Source organism: Sciurus carolinensis, chromosome 5, assembly GCF_902686445.1.
Source record: "Sciurus carolinensis chromosome 5, mSciCar1.2, whole genome shotgun sequence".
In the NCBI taxonomy this organism is placed as follows: Eukaryota; Metazoa; Chordata; class Mammalia; order Rodentia; family Sciuridae; genus Sciurus; species Sciurus carolinensis.
This window is the reverse complement of record NC_062217.1, coordinates 63,443,933-63,466,817: the sequence shown is the minus strand read 5'-3', so window position 1 is coordinate 63,466,817 and position 22,885 is coordinate 63,443,933. Positions and strand designations below refer to the sequence as shown.

The 22,885-nt window shown below is 33.9% G+C and overlaps 1 protein-coding gene across 4 annotated transcripts in view; it reads left to right on the top strand.

Annotated features, from left to right (window-relative positions):
- Nucleotides 1-17,093, top strand: part of LOC124984659 (tudor domain-containing protein 3) — a 133,213-nt gene extending 116,120 nt beyond the window's left edge. For 3 of the 4 annotated variants that reach the window (XM_047552553.1, XM_047552551.1, XM_047552554.1), the window contains 2 exons: nucleotides 14,053-14,178; nucleotides 16,847-17,093. In XM_047552553.1, the coding sequence (XP_047408509.1) occupies nucleotides 14,053-14,169 (117 nt within the window). In that variant the 3' untranslated portion in view covers nucleotides 14,170-14,178; nucleotides 16,847-17,093. Of the gene's footprint in view, nucleotides 1-763; nucleotides 851-14,052; nucleotides 14,179-16,846 lie in introns of those variants that run through there. The other variant, XM_047552552.1, reaches the window with a different exon arrangement.
- Nucleotides 17,094-22,885: the final 5,792 nt, after the last annotated feature.

The following is a 22,885-nucleotide window of genomic DNA, read 5'->3' as shown; positions in this document are numbered from 1 at the left end:
AACCTGTTAAAGTATAATAGGATGAGAAATTAAAATACGAAATTCCTTATGAAAAATTAAGGAATTAGTCTATAGACTAAAGCCTGGAAAGTACAAATTTTCTTGTAAGAAAATTAAGAAAGTCTACATTAAAAGTATTGTGGTCATAATGTAGAACAGAACATAAAATTTATATCTTATGAAAATGATGCATACACATTGTTACTTGTTGAAAATACCCCAAGTTGGTTATGAAAAAACTATGTGAATTTTTTTCCTTTCTAATGATTGTAATGTTTTACTGACAATAATCTTTGAGGGCAGATGATTAAGACAGGTAAACAAGTAGCCACACAGTAGATTATAGGTCGATAAATGCCTGGTTCTTCAGCACTTTTCAAAATAATTTTTATAATAGGGTAATTAAAAGTTTAACTGAAGCTGCCAAACAAAATTGTAAGCCAAACTTCTTTAAATAATAATTATTTTAAAATTTTACTTTCTGAAATGAGAATTTCTATACTTCGATATCCCAGTGAATTGCACATAAATGGCAAAGCATAGCCAAACATAACTTCTAACGTCATTTACCACTTGTTGCCATTCATGAACCCAAGGCTGAGAAGCATTTTCAAATTCTTGTGTGCTTTATCCTGAAAGAATTTGGTGAAAAGGGTCACTGAGAGAGTTAAATGTTTGCTCTGCTTGGCCTTTGAAAGCAGGGGAGAGGGCAAGGCTGGTCTTGGGCAAATTACTTCCACCTCCCTTTTTGCCCCTGCTTCAGCTCCAGGGGAGCTGGAGATGCACAGGAGGAATCAGAAGACCTGGGTTCGAGTCCCGGCTCTGCCACTTACTACCTGTGTGACTTTGGGTAAGTTACTTAACATCTCTGGGTCTCAGTTTCAGTATAGGTTATTGTGAGGATTAAGTAATATGATCTAGGTAAATATGATTTGTAACCTCTCAACATCTATAGAAACATAGATTTTTATTATAGGCTTGGCCTCCTCCCCTTTTCTTCTGTAGCCTAGTGTTTTCAGCTTTGCATTTGTAAAGCAGTCCAGGCTGATTTAACTCCTTATTTCCTCTGCATATGAGAACTTAAGTTATTCCTATCCTCTGCATGCTTCAGAGTTAAATATTCTTAAGAATTTAAAACTAGGTTGATTAAGCTTCACTATACTGTGTGGATTATTGTTACCTCTTCTTCCTTCCTACTCTGTCACCCTTTTCTAATCTTCCCAGAATTTTGTGCTTCAAAGAATGCATTTCTAGTGCATGAAAATTCAGTCAATGTTGGGAAGAAAGATTTTGGCAGAGGGAAGTCCTTAAAGTCCTGTTTCCTAGCTTATTCCTGTTATTTATTAGTGAGGTTGACTGGGAAACTAAAATATAAATGTGCCTCTCGTTCTTTTCATTTTCTCTGTGGGAAAGGAGATGGAAATAGTTCAAAATTTAAAGTTCTTCCAAGGTCTCACTGGAAATCCAGATTCTTAACTTGAGGAATAATTGTAGAAGAGATAAGGAGCTTGATGGCTATTTTTTTGGTCAGCTCTTTGAGTAATATCTGACATGCTCTCATCTCAGTAAAGTGCTGGCCCACCTTCAGCCAAACTTAATTTACAATGCTGTCTTTAGAAAATGTTCAGTTTATGGAGGGTGCATGTTTCTGAGGTAGCAGTAGAACTTGCCTTCTGGATCATAGCTGACTTCAAATCAGGGATTCCTTATGAGGACTTAAGAAGAGCCTGTAGCTCTTCTTGGTGTATCCCCTTCCTTCCCCCTACACCCATCTAAGAATGCTTAGTCTAGCGATCTATAAATAATAGTGATAACAGCCACTTATAGGAACTGCTTGCCATATTAATGCCTAATTACTGTGTGGCACAATAACAATTACTCATGTCATGTTTAATTTTATTAAGAGTTTAATTTTTTTTAGCCTCAAACCATTGACTTATGCTCAATATGGTTTCTTGCTGAAGTAGCAGTGTCATCTTTTTTGACTAAAAATTAAAGAGAAATACTGATTTCTGGAAGTAATAAACTACAACTTGATAGTAAAGTTAATATAATCCCAGGAATGTTAACAAAGTTTCAGGCCATCATGAGCTTATCTTTATGCCACATATGAATACATTCAGTAGAGGAAAATGTTATTCAGATACCTGAGCAATGCAAGACACACTGTGTTGATACATGTGCATGCACACACATGTGAAAGTTGCCAGTGTTTAAAAACTTATGATATTTACTAAATTGGACCTTTGGGGGATTTTTCTCAGTAAAGAGAGCAAGAAAATAAGGTAGGGAATTATATTTTTAAACTACTGTTTAATTTCATGAGGTTTAATCCAATCTACTGACCTATCCATCTATTATCGATACTCATGGAGAAAGATTTTCCTATCATGGAACACTTTTAAATGAGAAAAAATTTTTAGTGCTCTTCACAATTTTTGTATAACAACTATAAAGTGTTGTCCACCACTAGCCATGGAATTATAAAACAGAATCCAAATAAGAAACTATATAATCTTATTAAAAACAATTTCTTACCCAAAAAGTAAATTTGTAACTTCCTTAGAGTAATCTTGTGTCATTGGAGGACATGGCTCTATCATAGACACTTAATCTATAATTGCTTCCATCCCAAAATATTGGTAAAGTTTCTAAAAAGAACCTAGACAACTTACAATCTGTAAAACTAGAGAGAGTTTAGAAAAATAACCTGTCTCACAGTTCATGCCATGAATGAACACTCTTTAAACAGAGAAACGTTACTAGGGGATTTATGAAATTGATGAACACGCCTTATTTTTAAAGTTTTTTAGTGACAAATTGTCAGGTAAGTATAGGAACTTGCTGAGTGTACAAAACAATTAATTTGTATTCATCCAAGCTTCTGAGGATAAATGTATTGGAATGAACAACAGTTAATGTCAAGAATTTGTTTGAAAATATTTGGTGAATTTTACTTCTTTATTATACTTTTCTTCTTAAGTAGTCATGTTCTTGGAAAAATAGTGCTTTATGTCTGTAGATAGCAAGGGAAGGAAAAATTTTAACTAGGATGAGTTTTATAAAGATGATTACTGTATTTGATAAGCTGGTAGGATTTGTCTCAGTAAAAAAAAAATGCCTTTAGCTTCCTTTCTCCACTGAAAGAAAAATAAGCATGAATACCAATAGATTGTAAAATCATTTTGTAAGTGTAAAGTGCCACATGAGAGCTAGTTTGGCAATGTGTGTTAGGTTCTTTGCCTTTATAACTCACTAGGATAAAATGGTCAAATAGCTTGACTCAAACCAATAGAAGAAAAACTATTTATGTTGCATCTGGCATTATAGAGAATAGAAATTTACATTTGGGAACTGATACTAATACCTCACTATATTAAACACTTAAGTTTTTATACCAGAAATTAGCTCCAAGCACTATATTTACCTTAATTCATTACTTTCATTATGTATTTAAAATGTTAAATAGAAAGTACGTGATATTCATTTATATAAACTTTATAAGAGTTTTACATAATCAATCTAATTTCATCCTTTAGCCTCTGCATCCACTGTGATATGTGGAGAGAGCATAAGTGTGGCATAACCTAAGCATATGTAATCTTTTTTAACCTCAGTTACATTTTGTCTTTTGAAAAATAGCTGTAGAAACATGGTAGTTGTGAGGAACACAGAAACTGCTCAATAAATGTTTCGTTAGGTCACTGTATGATTGAAATGCTGGGCACGTGGGTTCTGAATCAATGTTAGTTCCATTTCTTTAGTTTTCCTTTAAGACTTCGGAAAGAGCAACCTACCTTATTGTTCACCTCCAAAAGTGATGTTTTTTGACCCTGAATTGCAGAAGCAGTTACTATTTGAAATTAGGACTTGTATATCCGTCCTAAAATAACTTATCTTGGAAGGAAACCCTAGCTGCTTCCTCATACCCTCCTTTTCTTCAAGCTAATTTCTTTTCCTTTATTTTTTTCTGTTAAAATTTGCTTTTCTACTTGAATGTTAGTAATAAAATGAAATTTCATTTGACTCTTAAACTAATTTTTTTTTTCACAAAATGGTGGAACCATGCTCCTTTAAGCTAATGGTATTGACTGCAAAACTATAAAGATTTCTAATTTTTTTTCTTTATGGAAACCATTTTATTCCACACTTTTGAAATCCTATGGCTTATAACAACCTTCATAAATCAGCAACTTCAGTTTTAGCTCTGACACAAGGCTTTTCTGCCAGTCCTACATCAGTGTACCTGCTGTTCGACATTAACAAGAGTCTTGTCAAAACCTGGGCTTTGCATAAATTGGTGTTTAACCCTATACAAACTTTTCCTCCTTACTTGAGTTTTTAAAAGACTGTTTCTTATCACCATCCTCCTCTTTGACATAGCCTTTCCAAATTAAATCCCCCAGTATGTATCTTTATTTCTCCCACCCCTCATATACTCAGACGATAAGTTGGATGCCCTTCCTCTAGGATTTTATGATGCCTGGTATTTCCCTTGTCATTGCATTCACAGAATTCTATTATACATATTACAGGTATATGTTGTAGTATAATAATCTTGTGTCTCATCAGTCAACTGAAATGCAAATTCTTTGAGAAAAGAACTTTTTCCTACATGTATGTATGCACACCGGTACATGACAGACACTTAATAAACCTATGTTGAAAAAAAAAATAAGACTGTCATGCCTTTCTTGAGAAACAATGAAAGTGAAATTTGACTATCATATACATTTTATACTCTGAAGAAAGAAGTTTATAAAGTGTTAGAAAATCATGAATTTCTGTCTTTTTGACCTCTGGTTGAGGCTTAATAAGCCTCACTCTAAAAAACTGCAATACAGAGTAGACTTCATTTCTGATAGCTCATTCTCCCTTTCTTCTAGTTCAGAGGATTTGTTTTGTGTATTTTTAAAATAGAGAACTAACATTTGATGGAAATTAGTTCATATCCTTTACTATTCTTGGAGAAAAATCTTTGTGATACCTTTTTTCTTCAGTCATCTAAAATGATTGTGAAGGATTCCTAAACTTGGAAAAATATTTTAAAAAAAAAGGAATTTAACTTTTTACAAGCTGAACACTGTGAAATAGAGGGGGAAATCCATAAATTTAAACATACTGAATGAAATATGTATATTTAGATAGTAATGAGATGGTATTACTTTTCTGAACTTATTGAGGTAAATAGTATAAATGACTGAGAATGTGAAGACTGAAGTTCCTTCTGTTAAGCATGGTTACCATTTGGAATATTTGTGTGCCAGGCCCCAGGCTTATCCCTTGTTACACATTAACTGATTTAATATCTACAGGATTCCTATGGAATCCTCATTTTATACATCAGGAAAACTACATATAGGTTCAGAGATATTAAGTACCTTGCCTAAAATCTTTGAGCTAGGTTTGAGAAATAATGTTTAGGCTTAGTACTGGCTGACACCATAGAGCATGATCCTTCACTTTACCTATAAATGGAAGTAAATGAAACAGCTTACCTGAGAATTTTTGTGTGAGTTTAATGAAATGATATACCTAAGAATGTTTAGCGTAACAGTAATTTCTTACTTGATATGTGATAGGTTGTTTTGATAAGATACCTTTCAGCCATTTATTTTAATCATTCTTAGTTCTCACAATTGAAGATAAATGTGAGTAGAAGTATCAGCTGATATTTCTCTAGGGGCCAAAAACTATTTTACAAGGGTAGAAAATAAACCAACCTAGACCTTTTAATCTACTATTCCCTTGCTCTTATAGTTTAATATTATACTGAGACACTCTTACCACCTTCTAAATTTCACTAGAAAATCGTTCCAAGATTAAGGTACTTTTAACTACCCATCTGGATGGTGCCCTTTTAGGTGATAGTCCTCTATTCACTATATAAAAATAAAGACTAATAAGTCATCAAAATAACTTATGAGAAATATCTGACCTAATGTTACAGTTATTCAGACTATGTCAGTGATGATACTGTATCAAATATCTTTCCTTAGTGCACAGACTTCAACAACACTTAAATTTAGAACTTTGTGTGTAGGTTGAAAAAATAGTTCTGTACGATGGACCTGGGAGTTGTAAGTTGTAGGAATTTCGCTTAATGGCAAGCATAGTATGAATGAATACTGATGAGCAACTGATAAAAACATTAAACTTGTTGCCTAATAGACTAATATTATGTTCTAGGCAGGCCATACTTTAAATATTATTCTGAGTTCTAGATTATGTGGAATAGTAAATACTAAACTGTATAAAAGATGATCACAATGATGTATATTCTGAAAATAATGGTATTTGAGAAATGTTTCTTATTAATAGATTAAGGAAAGTGATTATATTTGCCCATAAATAACTTAAAATCTTTTATATGGTAGAGGAAACAGACTCAACTGGAAAATGTAAATAGAAGTTTCAGAAATGCAGGTTTATACTTTACAGTGAAGAATACAGAGCAGTGGAATTGGCTACCCACAGAAACTTGAGCTAACTTCACCAGAGTTATTTCAAGGGGGCAGCAGAGGAATCTTATACTCCAGAGAAGATCACATCAGTGACCCCTAGGCATACCTAAAATTAAAACTTCATTAGCTGGCTTAATAATTAATAAAGGGGCTTGAAACATGTTTTCTTTATGCTTCACTAAAGAGAACTAATTATAGTTTGTTTTGCAAGCATAACATTATTGGTATGGGTAGTTGGACGTAAATTGGAAATGGAATGTGATAATGGTGTTTATTATGTTAGGGCTCTATTTAAAGGTTTGAATTTTGCATTCTTCTCCTGTCTTATTTTCTTAGTCCTAAATAAAGGATGAAAAATACCACAAATAATTTTATTTCTGTATCATTTGGTATTGCAGTTTATTTTAATATGTATATGAAGCATTTTGTCTCAGATTTTTCCTCTGCATTCCAACCCTTAGTGCTTTTTAAGAGCAAAGATCTGGTTTGTATTTTATCAATTTTGACACAAAGATTTTTCTTCTAATTCAGTTTCTTATATCTGTATTACAGGCCACTATAACATATCACATCAATCTGTCTCAGTTTGTCAATGAGATAAAATGCATCCAGTTGACTCTTTGGAGTAAAAGTCAGTCTAGTATTATGTTATAGTAATTATTACTTTCAGTTAAAGAATTTAGTCAATGCATCTTAAGTTATATTAGCCAATTTAAGATGTAAAAATGATATAAATTACAAGTGAAACAGTTAAGTACTTGTAATAAGTGCTCATCTATCTTAACCATAAATATTTGAATACATATTTGCTCAACTAGCATACTTGAGGATGCCATTGCTTTTGCGTACATAAGTTATGGACGTTAACTTGAAAACATCAGTAGACATAGGTGTATATGTATTTTCCATTATTAATCATTATTGCTATACTTCTGCCTTTTATATCTTTTTTTAGCTTCTTTTTATGGCATTTACTAAAATTTCAGTTGTACAGACTGAAGGTGAGATGTTTAAAGAGATTAATCATGTTAATTTATTTTTAACTTCATCTTTAAATATTCAGATTTTATGCAAGTAGTGTGTAACTTTTTATTGGTCATTTTCACTTTTGTTCCTCTGATAGTTTTCTCCCTTTTTTGTTCCGTTTGCCCTTTTTGCTCTAATTAAAAAGAAAAAAAAAATTGCCTTTCCCCCAAAACAAAAACAATGGTAACAACAGACTGAATTATAAAGTGAAATTATTAGTTTTTGTGTGCAGTTATTGACTCCCTGGAGAAATTTTCAAAAAAAATGACAGGTGGTAGGAACCTTTTTCCTTGCATTGACCCTTGATTTTCTCCAAAGACCTCTTCACTTTCTTTATGTGTACAAAGTAATTTGAGGAATACTGTTAACAGGGAACTAAGTTCCTGATTTTCAGCAAAATGTGTGAATCTGCATAGTTTAAGTGAAGGAGGCATTTATATTTTATTAACCTCAAGTTATTTAATTTAGAATAATAACCAACATAATGGGCTTATTTGCTAAACTTTTTATCATATAATTCTAGTAAATCTCTGAAGTCATGACTATTTCCTATGTGAAAAAAAATTTGAGACATAGGGAAGTGTAGTTAAATGCTTAGGTTGTGATAGACTCATAAACCCAGGCTTGGATCTGATTTAAAAGACAGAGCTCTTAAATGCCAGTTCCAGGAAAACTCCCAGCAAATTAATGTCTTTTAGAGCAGGAATATGCTAACTTCGGGAATGTCAGTAATCTGTTTAACCTTAGCTAAGACAGGCAGTGTATTTTAGAGAGGTACACAGTTTTACAAGTGATACATTCATTCTTTGGCCTGCACTATAGGATCTCAACAAAGAGATGACCATTAAATGATATTTACACTACCTTCAATGCTAAAGCAATCCATTTATTCAGAATTGATCATAGAACCTTAAGGACATTATGCTAAGTAAAGTAAGACAAATACTGCATGATCTCATGTACACAGAATCTAAAAAGTCAAATCCACAGAAACAGGGACTAGAATGTTGGTAACCAGAGTGGGGAGAAATAGGGAGTTGTTGTTCAAAGGGTACAAAGTTCATATGCAGGATGAATGAGTTCAAGAGCTCAGTGACTACAATTGACAGTACTGTATTGTATACTTGAAATTTACTTAAAGGATAGAACTTAAGTGTTTTCACCTCAAAGAAGAGGATAAAACAAAAAATAGAAAATGGTAATTATGTGAGATGATGGATATGTTCGTTTGATTGTGATCATTTCACAGTATCAAAACAAGTTATGACTTGATGACTGTTATTTGCCCATTATATTTGTCGATAAAGATGAAAAAACTTTAAAGTAAAAAAATAAAATTGATCATAGAAAATTTGGCTACTAAAAATAAGAAAAAGTCTTTGAATCAAGAAATGTAAATTTGCACTGTGTGATGCAGTGCAAAGAACTTTAGGTTGTACAACCTAGGGGTCTTATTGAAGCATGACCACTTAACATAACTCTGAAATGTATACTTTATTCTTCCAATTAAAATATGGATGCAACCTTTTGATACTTGGCTGAATTTCCATAAGTGCCTAAACTCTCAAAAGTAACTTTTTTGGTTTTTTTTTTTTTTTTTAATCTTATGTTTAGGAAAAACATTACTATATTTGTTCATTTAAAAATCTAACCTTTTCTTTCTTCCATGTTAAAGTTTAGTTGTCTATTCAGATTGTGCTTTAGTAAGCACAGAATAAAACACTTGGTCTAGGTATTCATATGATTTTATCATAATTTTATTATAACTTTTGAAAATATGAACTTTAAAAAGATCAGAAACTTAGTGAAATGTCCCTCAGTCCTCTGACACAGGAATGAAATTATTATATTAGCCATGCAGTTTGGAAGAGTTGTTTGCTAATTAGATTTTGAATCTGATTTTTCTTTTGTCTTAAATTAGTGTTTTCTTTTTTTTTTTTTTTTTCATTTCTGCCATAAAATGCTTTGGTTTAAATAAAATATTGCCAGATGTAGTACATAAAAAAAAGGTGATCTTAGAGCTGCTCTAAGGAAAAGGGAGACTATAGTTCCCCATTATATTTTCTTCTAAAGTAGAATTTTGTTTTACTCAAAGCTTCAAAAACTAAGAAAATTAGTCATATAAATTTTACTATATTTGCTTATGTAATCGCTTTTTCATGTTAATGAAGTCTAAGATTTTTTCCCATTTAGTTGAGCATTTATTATCAATTTATGGAAGTCAGAGGTAGGATATTGCTTTTCTCTGTGATCAAAGGCAAAAGGGAAAGGGCTCTGAACTCAGAATTGGAGTCCTGCATCCCAGTTCTTATTTCACTAGCTCACTTTGTTCTGTCAATTAAGTACTCCACCCAGTTGGTTTCCAGTGTATAGCAAAGGTTGGACTAGGTTGAGTTTTTAGTATTTGTGCCTTGAGAATTACAAAACTTGGAACACTGAGGAAAAGCCAAGGATACTTTGCTCATACATGTAAAGATGCCTACTTTAATCTGAGCCCATGTCTCTTACATTTGTATTCTGCATAATATTTAATTTGAAAAACATGCTGCATTTACCTCAAAATTAATAACAACAATAATAATAATGATATAAATCTGCTCCATTAGATTATCACCAATTCCCCTTCCAGTCCTAAATTAATATCTGTGTTCCTCACTTTGATTTTTCAGGAGCATAGCCACCAGCAACCAGGCTGTAAATCAGACCTGCATTCTAGCTCATGTATGGCACTAATTACTTGAACAAATAACTTCTTAGTCAAACTAGCTGTTCTTTACAAAAACTTTTGTCTTATAATCTGTGGTTCTAGACTACCATGTGCTTGGATTATTTTGTGGTAGAACAGTAAATATTGAAGTGGAAGATACTTCTTAAAGGCAATTGGTAAATTAAGGTTCAGTGTTGATAATACATAGCTCTCACAGGCACAGAAGTTATGCATGATCTTCACAGAAAATAAGAGCAGATCCAAGTTTGATTTTCAATTTCAGCTACTGTAATATGAATGAATATTAATATAATTTAAGAATAGTTCATTTAAAAATATTTAAATCCTTCTGGAGTACATTGAGTAATGTTTTGGAAAGATTTGTCTTTGTGGTGATTGTTTGCTTAGGTTATATATTACAAGTAGTTAAAGTTCCATAAACTACAGATAACCTGGCAAAATGTAGCCTAGAAATTCATAGAGTAAGTAGTTCATATGTGAATTGCTGAAGGAGACATTTACTCATTAATAGTTAATTGTTCAAAACATCCTAAATTTTTAGGATGGTTATTGAGAGTACATTGAAGTTCATTCACTGACTTATGTTTTATCGTTACTACAAAATTTGTTAAAAAGAACAGAAGATATTTTATTAAACTCTAAATGAAATAGCTATTAAAGGACAGGTATTTCCAGGCTCAGAGGCACATGCCTGTAATCTCAGCAACGGGGGAAGTGGAGGCAGGAGGATCACTAATTCAGGGCCAGCCTTGGCAACTTGGTGAAATCCTGCCTCAAAATAAAAAATAAAAAGGGCTGGGATGAAGCACAGTGTTATAGTTCTTGCCCAGCATGTATGAGGCCCTCATACACATAAATAAATAAATTACCATTGATTTTCTAAGTTAATTTTAATGAAGAGAATTGCCATCCCTAATCCCTGCTCCTGCCAGATAATCTATCATTGTCTCTTCACAGTTTTGATTGTGGGAAAGTGTTAAAGAAATTATAATCTAAGATAAGTTGACTCATTAGGTCAAGTAAATAAGAACATGTAGTTAGAGCAAAGGAAAACAGTATTTGCAAATAGGTCTCCCTACCCCTAAAATGTTCCATAGAGAGTTGGGAAGTCATTTAGGACTTAGAGGCAAAGGCAGAAAATGAAATGTTCAAAAAAAAAAAAAATGTATATGGTGGGAGTGGGGATGAAAACCTAAACTTTCTGAATTTTAGAGTTCTGTTTTTAAGCTACCCTGGCACTTGCCTAGGAATAGGAAGCTTTATTGCCTTGCCCAGGGTTTGTCAGCCTCAGAAATCTTCATATTAGGACTGGGTAATTATTTGTGATGTAGGCCATCTATGCATTCTAAATGATGTTTAACAGTATCCCTGTCCTCTGTTTTTAGATGCAGTGACAACTCCATTTAGGTTTAATGTCCCCTGAATGACAAAGTACCTATAAAATGAGAACCACTGCTCCAAGAATATTTGTTTGGTTTTGTTGTTGTTTGTTTTCTAGTGGGGCTGGGTATCAAACCCATGCCGTGTATGTGCTAGGAAACTCTCTACTGTTGAACTACACCCCCAGCCCAGAGTAGAATACTTACTTGAATACTTAGCTGCACTTCACCTGAATATCTGTGGTACAGAAAACCTGACTATTATGTGTGTTTCATACCTTCTACTGAAATACATTCCAAACCTGGACCAAATACATTCCAAATGACCAATTTACAATGAACTTCTATACACACCTCATTTATTAATGGGAAACATGTAGTTTGTCTGTGTCTCCATTCCAGACACTATGTGCACTATTGAGAGAATGAAGCTGATATGCAGGAAGGATGCAATTATCTGTCATGTGTTTTATTGATGAAAGTTGTGTGCCTCATTTTTGTACTCATTTCTGTTTTGTTTCAAAATACCACCTCATAGGGATTTTTGTATTTTTTATCTTTTCAAATAGTAAATATCATTTTTATTATATCAACTCAGCTCACTCAGCAAATGCAATATCCTACCTCTAGCAGTGTATTTTATTGGTAAAATACAGATTTTTAGGTGTCTTCAGCTGGTTCTGCAGCTGGATGTGGAGAAAAGTAATATTCCATTCCAATTCCTGAAATAATTTCTTTATTTTCTGTAGTACCAAATACATTATTATCCTTTTCAGTTAATATGCAAAGCTTTAAATGTTGTCATTTGTCATAAAATTAAATAGCTCCTTTTCAAATTTAATATTTAACAATCATTCAGAACAGTGACAAAAATAATAATAATAATTACTCTGTTCCCTACTTTCATGTTTTTCTTCCTGCATTTTAATTGCTTTGCTAATTTACAAGTAAAGTATCTGACACTCTAACCACTTTCAGATTGTTAATGAAAGGGGTATAGAAAAAAGAGAACTCATCTGGAATTTTGTCGCTAAAAGGTGGCAGTTGAATTAGATTGAACTGATTCATTGCCAGATTCTCTTATTTCTTGGATGATAGGTCTTCAAGGATTTTTGTCTATTGGTTTATTTCTTTATATCCAAACCAAGACTTAAAGAAATAAGTAGCAGTGTTCAAATTCAAAACCAAAATTTGTCTTAGAAGTGTTAGGGCAAAGTTAGAAAGCATTCCTGGACTTAAATATCATTTATATAAAGTGAACATAATGGTTCTGTGTTAAGAACCCTGTGGAGGATGCCAAACAATGAGAGTTATGTTCATGCTGAATATTAAATATAATTGCTAAATAATGATATTTGATCAAATTATCATCTTTTGGTTCCCAACAAAAGACTGTACAATTATGACAGTTGGATCTGTAATAGTTTAAAGAGTAGAACTCAGTATTTCCAGTAATTTCTCATATCATTAAGAAAAACAAAGGAAAACAGTCTTTTGGGAAAGAAGATGTAGAGATATAGTGAGGAGCTGGAAGAAAGAATAAAATTCCAAAATCATATAAATTTTTGTGCTCTGACAATTCAGTTGGAATTTAAACTCTACTTAATAAATGTTCTTTCTTCCATAAACAAAATTGAGAGCCAATTTTTTCTATCTCTAGTAGGCTACATATTTCTAACTGGATTCATTGAAAAACACTAAAATTACAAGGTGGCAGCACTCAGTAAGAAACCAATGTGTCTTGGCTATATTTTGTTGCTTCTAAGTATTTTTCAAATATTATAATTAACTGTATTCTCTCTGCTGTTTAATCTGCTTATCCTAATTTCCCCATGCTATTGCTTTAATAGATCAGTAAAAAAGAATGTGAGAATAGTTTGAATTTTACTGTAGTGATCTATCTTGCATGAAACTTTCATTATATAAACATTGTCTACCTCCCCATATTCCAATTCATTATTTTTCTCTATCTCTAGATGTAAGGTTCTTAATGATGTTGGAGATTGCATCAGATGAGGACAGACAGTTGGTGAAAGTTCTTTAGCTCTTCAACCCTTTTTCCATATCTTACCAAGATTTCTTTCCATGATAAATATGTGAAATAGTTAGAAGTCCAAATATTCAAGAAAATTGTTATTATATTAGATCTTGTTTTTACCACATTGGTTCCAGTCATTTGATAAGACAATCATGCAATTATTTGGAAATTGTTATCTTTTCTGAAATTAAATTTGATTCTACTCTTACCAATTACATTCTTTTTTAACCAAGCACCAAACAAGTTTTAACAATATCCCTACCTTTTGTTTTTCTTCCCCTTGCTTTCCTCTGTTGACAGATGCAAATCCCAGGGCAGATTAAGAGGGTACATTAAAATGGGGGGCCATAAAATGTTTTTAACTTAGGAGAGTTGGAGCTATTTTGAACACATTGAATCATTACTTTTTGCAAATAGGAAGAAGAAGGCATCTATGACCAAACTCTCGAGTTCCGGAGAGGAGGTGATGGCCAGCCAAGACGATCCACTCGGCCAACCCAGCAGTTTTACCAACCTCCACGGGCTCGGAACTAATAAGAGAAGGTAAAACAGTTGACATTGTGAAGTGGTTTCCATATAAAGAAAGGTGTAATCGATGTTGAATATGTAAGTCTAATTACTAATATTTTGTAATAATATGTGTAGAAAAAAAAATTACTTAAAATAATTATTATAAAATATTTGAGATTATACTATGGTTATATACTCCTTTTCCACAAACTTCCCCACATGTGCTATTCTTAATTCCCTTTTTTCTCTGTACCTCCTCTCTTTTTCAGTTGAAAGTGATGACAATCTGTGAAATGACTATTAATTTTGAAAACACAGAAGACTAGATAATCAGAGATGAAATATATCATTGTATATAATCAGGAAGTTGATGAAGAAAGCATGATTACTTATTGAAAAGTAATTTTGGGGTCTTATGCTGTTGACTTAGAAACCCTCATAGTAGTGTGTCAAAAATAGGTGCTATCTGAAAGTCATCTCCAGTAAGAAGGGAGAGAAAGATAAATAACAACAACAGGAAAAAAAAAAAAAAAAGCAAATTATGGTACCAATCCAACACATTGCATACGATGAACAAAGACCATATTTTTTGCTATGCTTTTGGGAGGAAATACTTTTGCCATCATTGGTAACATTTCCTTTTTTCCTTTTTTTTTTTTTTTTAATTATGCTATACTTTGGAACTTTTTAAAAAGTAATCAGTTTTCCCATGACAGCTTTTGGACTATTTTGAACTTAACTATCTCTTTTTATTCAGTCTTCTCAATTGCAAGACTATAGAACTTTTTGTAAATTGTTCTCAATTCCTCATTTAAACTTTTCATTTTGCTAAGTGCTATGATCCGCACAGCTAAACCCTGAAGACCGGTGAGGGGCAATGGGGGATTAATAAAGACACACAAACATTTACAAAAGGAAAGCTGGGACCAGGTGGGGCACTGACCTCTGATGGAGGAACAGTGACCCAGAGCTACCACAGCACATTTATTATATAGGTTTTATCATCAAAAGGTTATTTGTGGGAAACTTTCTCCAAAGCAGGCAGGCTTGAAGGTGGCAGTACTTGGAAGATATTGTGCTTATCTTTTATGCTGAGCATTTTCTATCCCTGGCAGCTGGTGTCTGAGCTCAAGGTGAAGACTGTTACTGTACCATGCCTTTGCATGAAACATTCTGCATCTTTGCAGTGAACATCCTCTGTCTACTCACTCACTGCCATGGCTCCTGGGAATTCTTGTCCTGTACTTTGCACAGAACATTCTCAGGGCAAAGCACAGCCACAGCTCTGATGCAGTCTGAGACCATGGTCAAAGTCACTGTTCTCCACAGCTAAAGTTGTAATCCTTATTCTGTTTTCCCCAGTTAACTCCCTGTTTTTCAACCCATTGGTGGTTTTTTAGCCCTTGAGATGCAGTTAGTCTGAATTGAGATGTTTTTGCAAACATATAGAAAGATCGTATATACAGGATTATGTTGGTATCTGTGTGGGTGTGTTTGTTTGTTTTGCTGCTTTTTTGTTTTTTTTACACACATAGACTATTACATACACAGTACAAACCTTGTGTTTTGTTTTGTTTCTCCTTCGTATTGGTACATTGTACTCTTTCGTATTCCTTTTAACAGATGCCTAGTGTTGCAATTTATTTCACCAAGGCCCCTGTGGACTAATCATTATGGGGTTGTACATTGTTTTCAGTGCCTTTTATCCACAATGCTGTGAAAATTATTATTGTATATACATAATACAGTTATCCTCAGTATCCAAGAGGGTTTGGTTCCAGGACCTCCTTGCAGTACCAAAATCTGTGCCTACCAAAAAACTAAGGATTCTTAAGTCAAGGTTTTGATACCAGTTTTTAATACCATTTTATCTTGTAATAGAAGTATTTTTAAAATGTTTGATGATCTGTTCCATCTCCCTTTGCCAAATTTTTCAAATCGGGTCAGGGAAATGATCACTTTGAAGACAGCTGTTACAGAAGAAATGATCACTTTGAAGACAGCTGTTACAGAACCCTGCCATCTCAACTGGAGTGGCATCATGTGAAGATAATAATGCTCAAAGCTGTGTTTTCTAGTCCAGGGACTATTTTTTTCAGAAGGCTTTGGAGCTGCTTTTGTGCAGCCATGCTAGTCCCTGCCCAAGCACTCTTTCATGCATGAAGTTGAATAGACAGGACTATAGCAAACAAGTCTGTCACCATGTATTTATGTTGTCAACACCTATTTTTATGGTTTCATATACAGTATTACCTAACAAAGGTATTGAGTTGGCAATGGGAGGTGACACCTCAAAAGCAGTTCAGAGGTGTTTAAAGAAAAAGTGGAGGCGGGTAGGATTGAGTAGCTTCTCATTGGTAGACTGCAATTTTCAGGTCTTCCTTTGTTAAAAACTAATTAATTCAAATTCCTGAAAACAACATACTAGCAATAAAGAATAACAGTGCCAAGATATCCTTCAACAGTTTCTAAAAGAAAAAATCAGTTTTAAAACTTCTGCTATTTTCTCTGTATATTGGTTTATTGAGATGAAGTTTACAAATCAAACAGTAGTACCCATCTTATTCTACTTGAGATGTATTGATATTTATACAGATACTTCACATCTACAAATAAGTTTCAGCAGAAGTGTGTCTTGACAAAATATGGAAAAGTTTATTTAAGGATCCAATTTCATTTTCTTCATTTCTCTTTTAAATAGAGTCTTTGTGAAGAAAGGAGCCCTTGACTGAAACATCCTGGTCAAAACCTGTTGGTAAACCATCTACTTTCCCTTCAGAGTAAGATACAGCCATGGTGGATATTTTTATTCGAAGAAAGAAGAAGCATAGGGGGAGAAACTTCAACATATAAAGAATGGGGAAAAGTACTAAAATAAATGAAGCAAATAACTTTTACAAGTGAAAGAAGAAATTTTTTTCTTCTGCCATCAATAAAACCATTGTGCTATTATATATATTGTTTTACTATGTGTTTTATTTGCTTGATGTTTTCTTCCTTATTCATCTGGTATTAACGCCATACTTAATTAATTGCCTTCTTTAGAATAGCAGCTACAGAATACAAAGCCTTTTCCTATAATTACAGTATAATAACTGACTTATATAGCTTGTCACATGTCTTACAAAAACAAATGAAGGACAATAGCAGTCCTTAGTACTGTAATAGTACTAAATATGACAAAAAGGAGTATTGAAAGAAGTATTGAAAATTGAATGTGTCATTTATAACATTCCAATAGATTTTTAATATGTAATTCAATTTAAAATATAGTTATTCCTTCCTTATAAAATGTTCAGTGACTCTCTAGATGCATCTGGTTGCAAGTAATAGAAAACCCATTTCAAACTCATTAAACATTAAGGGAATTTACTGATTCAATTCATTTCCAGAAATTCAGTAATTTCTAGATTGACTTAATTTTGTGACCCATCTTTCAAAGAGGTCATGAAAGACTGATTCTTTGCATCCCTCATTTCTCTTTCTCTGGGATCATTCCTTCTGTAGCAGGCTTCCTCATGTAGCCAGGGTTGCTTTCAGCAACTCCCAGAGCTATTCTCATGGTGGAGTGAGGGCTGCTTCTAGAAGGGTGCTCAAAAGTGAAAAAGTTTTTCTCCTTGGGCTACATTTACCTATGCTGGGCTGCTTGTCTTCCTTTGAACCAGTAACTCCAGCAGGGTCTGTGGATCATTTTAGGTCTGATCCAATTGCTCCAGTCTTAGACATGGAGATGGTCAGTGGGGGTAGACTGGAGGTGGAGGATATGCATCTGAAAGTCAGGATACTTGCTAAGAGGAATCAGAATGTCCATTGCAGTGAGTCAGTTGTCTGAGCTATAAAATTCTTCACTCACTGGACAAAGACAGTCTTCCTGTTGTCTGTTTTATGAAGATAAAAATGAACAACTTAATGAGAAGGAAGGGAAAACGGGAGGGAGAGGAAAAGGAAGAAAAGAAGGGAGGGATAACGGGGAAGGAAAGAGAATACTCTGACCCAAATAATTTTAAAGTGTAGTGCTTTGTCTTAAAGATTTTAGAGGACCTTGGGCATTCTCTTAAGACCTGCAAACTCTTAGTTCTGTTGTTTAACTCACAGTTGATAATAGAAAGCACTAGCAGTATTTTTGTTTTTACCCATCATAATCAACCAGGAGTGGGGTGGGTATGAGCATCATTTTTTAAAAAGATCTTCAATTGATTGTAATTTGCATCCTAGGTTGTCCATGGCCCTTTTGACACATTTAACAGCTAAGTCAACAAGGCAAGAGGCAGAAGAACTTAAAATGAGGGCTTAGGGTAGTTTAAAATACTGGTTCTCTGCAGTTGTTAGATGGGAACCTTTTTTTTTTTTTTTTTTTTTTTTTTTTTCTGCAGATGGGCATAGTCCCTTTGTATTATTTATTTATTCTTTTATGTGGTGCTGAGGATCAACCCAGGGCCTCACATGCACCAGGCAAGCACTCTACCACTGAGCCACAGCCCCAGCCCAGGGGACAATATCTTTAATAGTCTTTCAGTTGATGGCACCAATGTTGGCTAGTAGTTATTATTCTTCAGCAGTACCTAAAAATAGTTCTGTAGGGTAATATGTGACATATGATTTGAACTGAAGAAATCAAGGAAAGTTTACATTGGATAGAAGTGAGGCCAGCCTATCTGTCTTACTGATTGCTGGTAATTGCCTGGGTCTACCCAGGCAAAGGGTAGAATTCATTTCTGACACAGCAAGATATATCTGGCTAAATATATCAAAAACTAAGTTCTAGTACAACTTTTTATTATGAATGGAACTACAGGCCTGGATATGTGGATGGGGTGTCTAATAATAAAATAACCACTAGTATTTGCCGAGATTTCCACATATGGTCAGGACTGTGTAAACATTTTTCATTCATTATTTTTTCTAATCCTCACCACAGCTCTGTATAATATGCATTACCATCTCTGTTCTACAGCTAAAGTAGCTGAGGTCTTTTGGAAATATTAAGTCACTTACCCTAGGTCACAAGAGTGGAAGATTTAGAGCCAGGATCCAAAGCAGATATGCAGCAGGAAGTACCCCAAAGGAAGACAACCCCGATGTCTGGAGAGCCAACTGGGGCGCCTTTTCTCTTCCTCTTTGTTCCCTCCTGTTTTAGCTTTGGTTTGGCTAGGAATATATTCTGTCATGTTGATTAGCACCTTAGGTTTTCTTTAGACTTGTTTTTGCCATGAGGTATGATGCTCATCTTTATTCCTCCTAACTCCATGGCAGATGCACCTCTTTGCCTCCTGGCCTCTTTCTTTCTCCCTCTCACCCTTCCTTTCTTTCATCCCTCCTTTTTCAAACCTCTGATTTTTCCCCCATTCTTATATTCTAAGCTCAAGTTCTATTTTTTTTCTTTTAAAGGAAAAAATAATTTTATTATGGTTAAAAATTTATTCAATAAATACTGAGTAATAACTTTTTAGGCACTAGGCTATAAATAAGATCAATCTCAGCTTTCAAAGGGCTCTTTTTCTTTTCTTTTTTTTTTTTTTTTTTTTTTTTGTACTAGGTTTGGAATCCAGGAGCTCTTTGCCACTGAGCTGTATCCCCAGCCCCTTTTTTTAAGTTTTATTTTGAGACAGGGTCTCATTAAGTTGCTTAGGGCCTCATTAAGTTTCTGAGGCTACACTCAAACTTGTGATCCTCCTGCCTCAGCCTCCCAAGTCACTGGGATTACAGGCATGCACTACTACACTCAACTTCAAAGGGCTATTGATCAAGCTTCCTTTATCAATTTGGTTTAGTAATCTGCCTGGTATTCTTTCCCTATTCTTTTTATATCTTTATTAGAAAATTTAATGTAGTTTAATTGACTTATTTTTGATAAACTATTATAATTAATTGTATTATTTTTTCTTCTGTTCTCAATTTTTAAAATACACTTTTAATCTTAAAATGGTTTTCACCTATGTACCCTGAATGTTTGTATGGAGGAGCCCCTAAGGATGTCTCTAAATTTTTCTCACTTTCCTAGAATAGAACCCAAGTTGAAGGATGGTTAGGATTACTGTTTATTTACCCCTTTTGAGTCACTATAGAAACAAGTATGCATTCATAAATAAAACTAAGAGTTAATAAGTTCTAAGAGATGTCTGAAGCCCTCTGCTTCCATACAAAGTATTAAAAATTAGAAATAAACCCAAATGACTGGGAATACAAATCATATCTCAATAATAGCCTTGAACATTCATGGCCTAAACTCATTAATTTTTTAATACCTGTTTTTGTGTCAACCGGTTTCAACAATACAGAAATATTCATAATTATCACAGGTTTAAATGCATTGGGGTCTATAAGAAAGGAAAAATATTTAGAGAAATGGAATGACTAGATGTCCACTAAAGGTAGATAGACAATTTTGCTTAAGTCCAAGAGTTCACAAAACTTTTGCTTATGGTTAGGATAGAAAAATAGGGTGTAGATTTACCTTCCTGCTTGAAACAGTTGAAAAACTGGACAAAATATGAGATGTTGGAATTCATGGTAGCAAACACCAGTGACTCATGAGAGATGGCAAGCCCTAAAATGGGCCAAAATTACTGCCTGGAGAAATTTTGGGGGCTGAGGAAAGGAAAGAGGAACACAGCCAGTGCCTGACAGTCTTGGAATTGAGAGTGGAGGTGGGAGTTTTGGCAAGACAAGGTAAATGAATTTGCAAGGCAGAATACCAGCAGAATGGTTTGTAGACTTAAATGCAATACCTGATGTTCGGGAACAGGAATTTTCTGTGATCCCTAGGCAGAACTCTTAGGCATAATACCAAACACATGATCCATAAAAGAACAAATTGACAAATTCGTCAAAATTAAGAACTTCTTGGAGACACTTATGAGAATGAAAATATAATGGAAAAAGTTTTCAAATATTTGCATATCTGATGAAGGACTTAATAGGAATAAACAAAGATCCTAAAAACTCAATGAGAAATTAAAAATGGACAAAAATTCAAATAGTTAAGCCAAGATTATATAAGGATGGCAGATAGCACATGAAATTATCTTAATATCTTCCATCACTAAGGAAATACAAACTGGCACCATAAAGAGGTAAATACTACCCAACTATTAACATGACCATAATTGAAAAAATCTATGTATCAAGATTTGGCAAGGATGTGGAGGAACTGGAACTCACACTCCAGTGAAATATAAGATGGTTCCTTAAAAGTTACACATGTCTATCTTATGACTCAGCCATCCCATCCCTATGATAAATGAAAGCAAATGTTCTTACTTATATTTCTACATGAATAATCATAGTATTTTTATTTGTAATAGTCTCAAACTACTAACAACCCAATGTCCATCCCATGTGAATGCATAAACACATTGTGGAATTCCCTAAATGAAATGCTGCTTAGCAATGAAAAGGAGTGAACTATTGATACATGCAACATCATGGATGGGAACTTTATGGAGCATGTGTGTGTTTATTGTCTTGATTGTGGTGGTGCTTTCATGAGCACATACAAATACAAATCTATCAAATTATACTTTTAAATGTTCACTTTTCTATATACCAATTATACCTCAATAACCCTGTTTTTACAAAAATTAATTGTGAGTCCCATGTAGGCATTTTCTTGCTCTTCACTGAACTTCTTGAAATAATGTCAGACATTACTACTGCATTCAGTGAAAAAGTCACATTACAACTTTTCCCTCTTCTCTAGGTTGTGGTAACAATATAGTGCTGATTACAACTGTCTTTTTTAGACTGTATTAAACATCAAAAACATTGATAGCTGTGTGATCACTTTAGAGGTATGTAACCTTTAAATTGTTACCATTGTTTATAAAGCTCTTGATTCTTAGAGGACAGATATATTGTTATAATTATTTTCATCTTGTTTGTTCTATTAGTCAGGGTTCTCTGGAGGAACAGAATCAACAGGAAGTATGATTATAAAAAGGGGATTTATTAGATTGGCTTATACGACCAGAAGCTGGATAGTCCACAATGGCCGTCTGCAGGCTGGAGAGCTGCAAGAACAGCAGCTGTGCAGACCAAGAGGAGGGAGCCCCAGAACAAGAAGAATCAACAGTGCAACCCTAGTCCGAGACCAAGCCTTCTGGAAACTACCTGGAGAATCACTGGCAGTATCCTCTTTGGAAGAGTGAAGAAGCAAGAGTCTGATATCCTCAGATGATCAAAGCAGCAATCAAGAACCTATTCAAGAAGAGTTGAGCTTGCATCTGCTTCTGCTTCCTTGTTCTTCTAGCTTTTATTCCATCCAAGCCACCATCCTATTGGGCAGTGCTTCCCATACTTAGGGAGGGTCTCCACTTCAGTTCACTATCCCACATTTGAAGTATTCCTAGACATGCCCTCATGGACACACCCAGAAGCCTCTTAATTATTGGCATATCTGATTCAATCAAGTTGACAATTCAAATTAGCCATTACAGTTGTGTTACTAAAACTTAGACATTTACAATAACCCTTCTGGTGGTTTGGAGTTGAATATGTATGTGTATGCATCTAAATTTTTCTATTGTTAAACTTAAATTTATCAGTAGTCTCAAGCATGTACTAAAAAGCACTAGGGCTTTTTATAGGAAAGAGTTGGTCATCTGAACCTATTCCATTTGTATCTTGTATTTACTGTTCAGTTTTTAGTACTGACAGTAATAACTCTGATACCTAATTTGCTACTTAATAGAAACTCTGTTTAATTTCTTTTTTGATCTCTTGGGATAATATAGCTCATAGA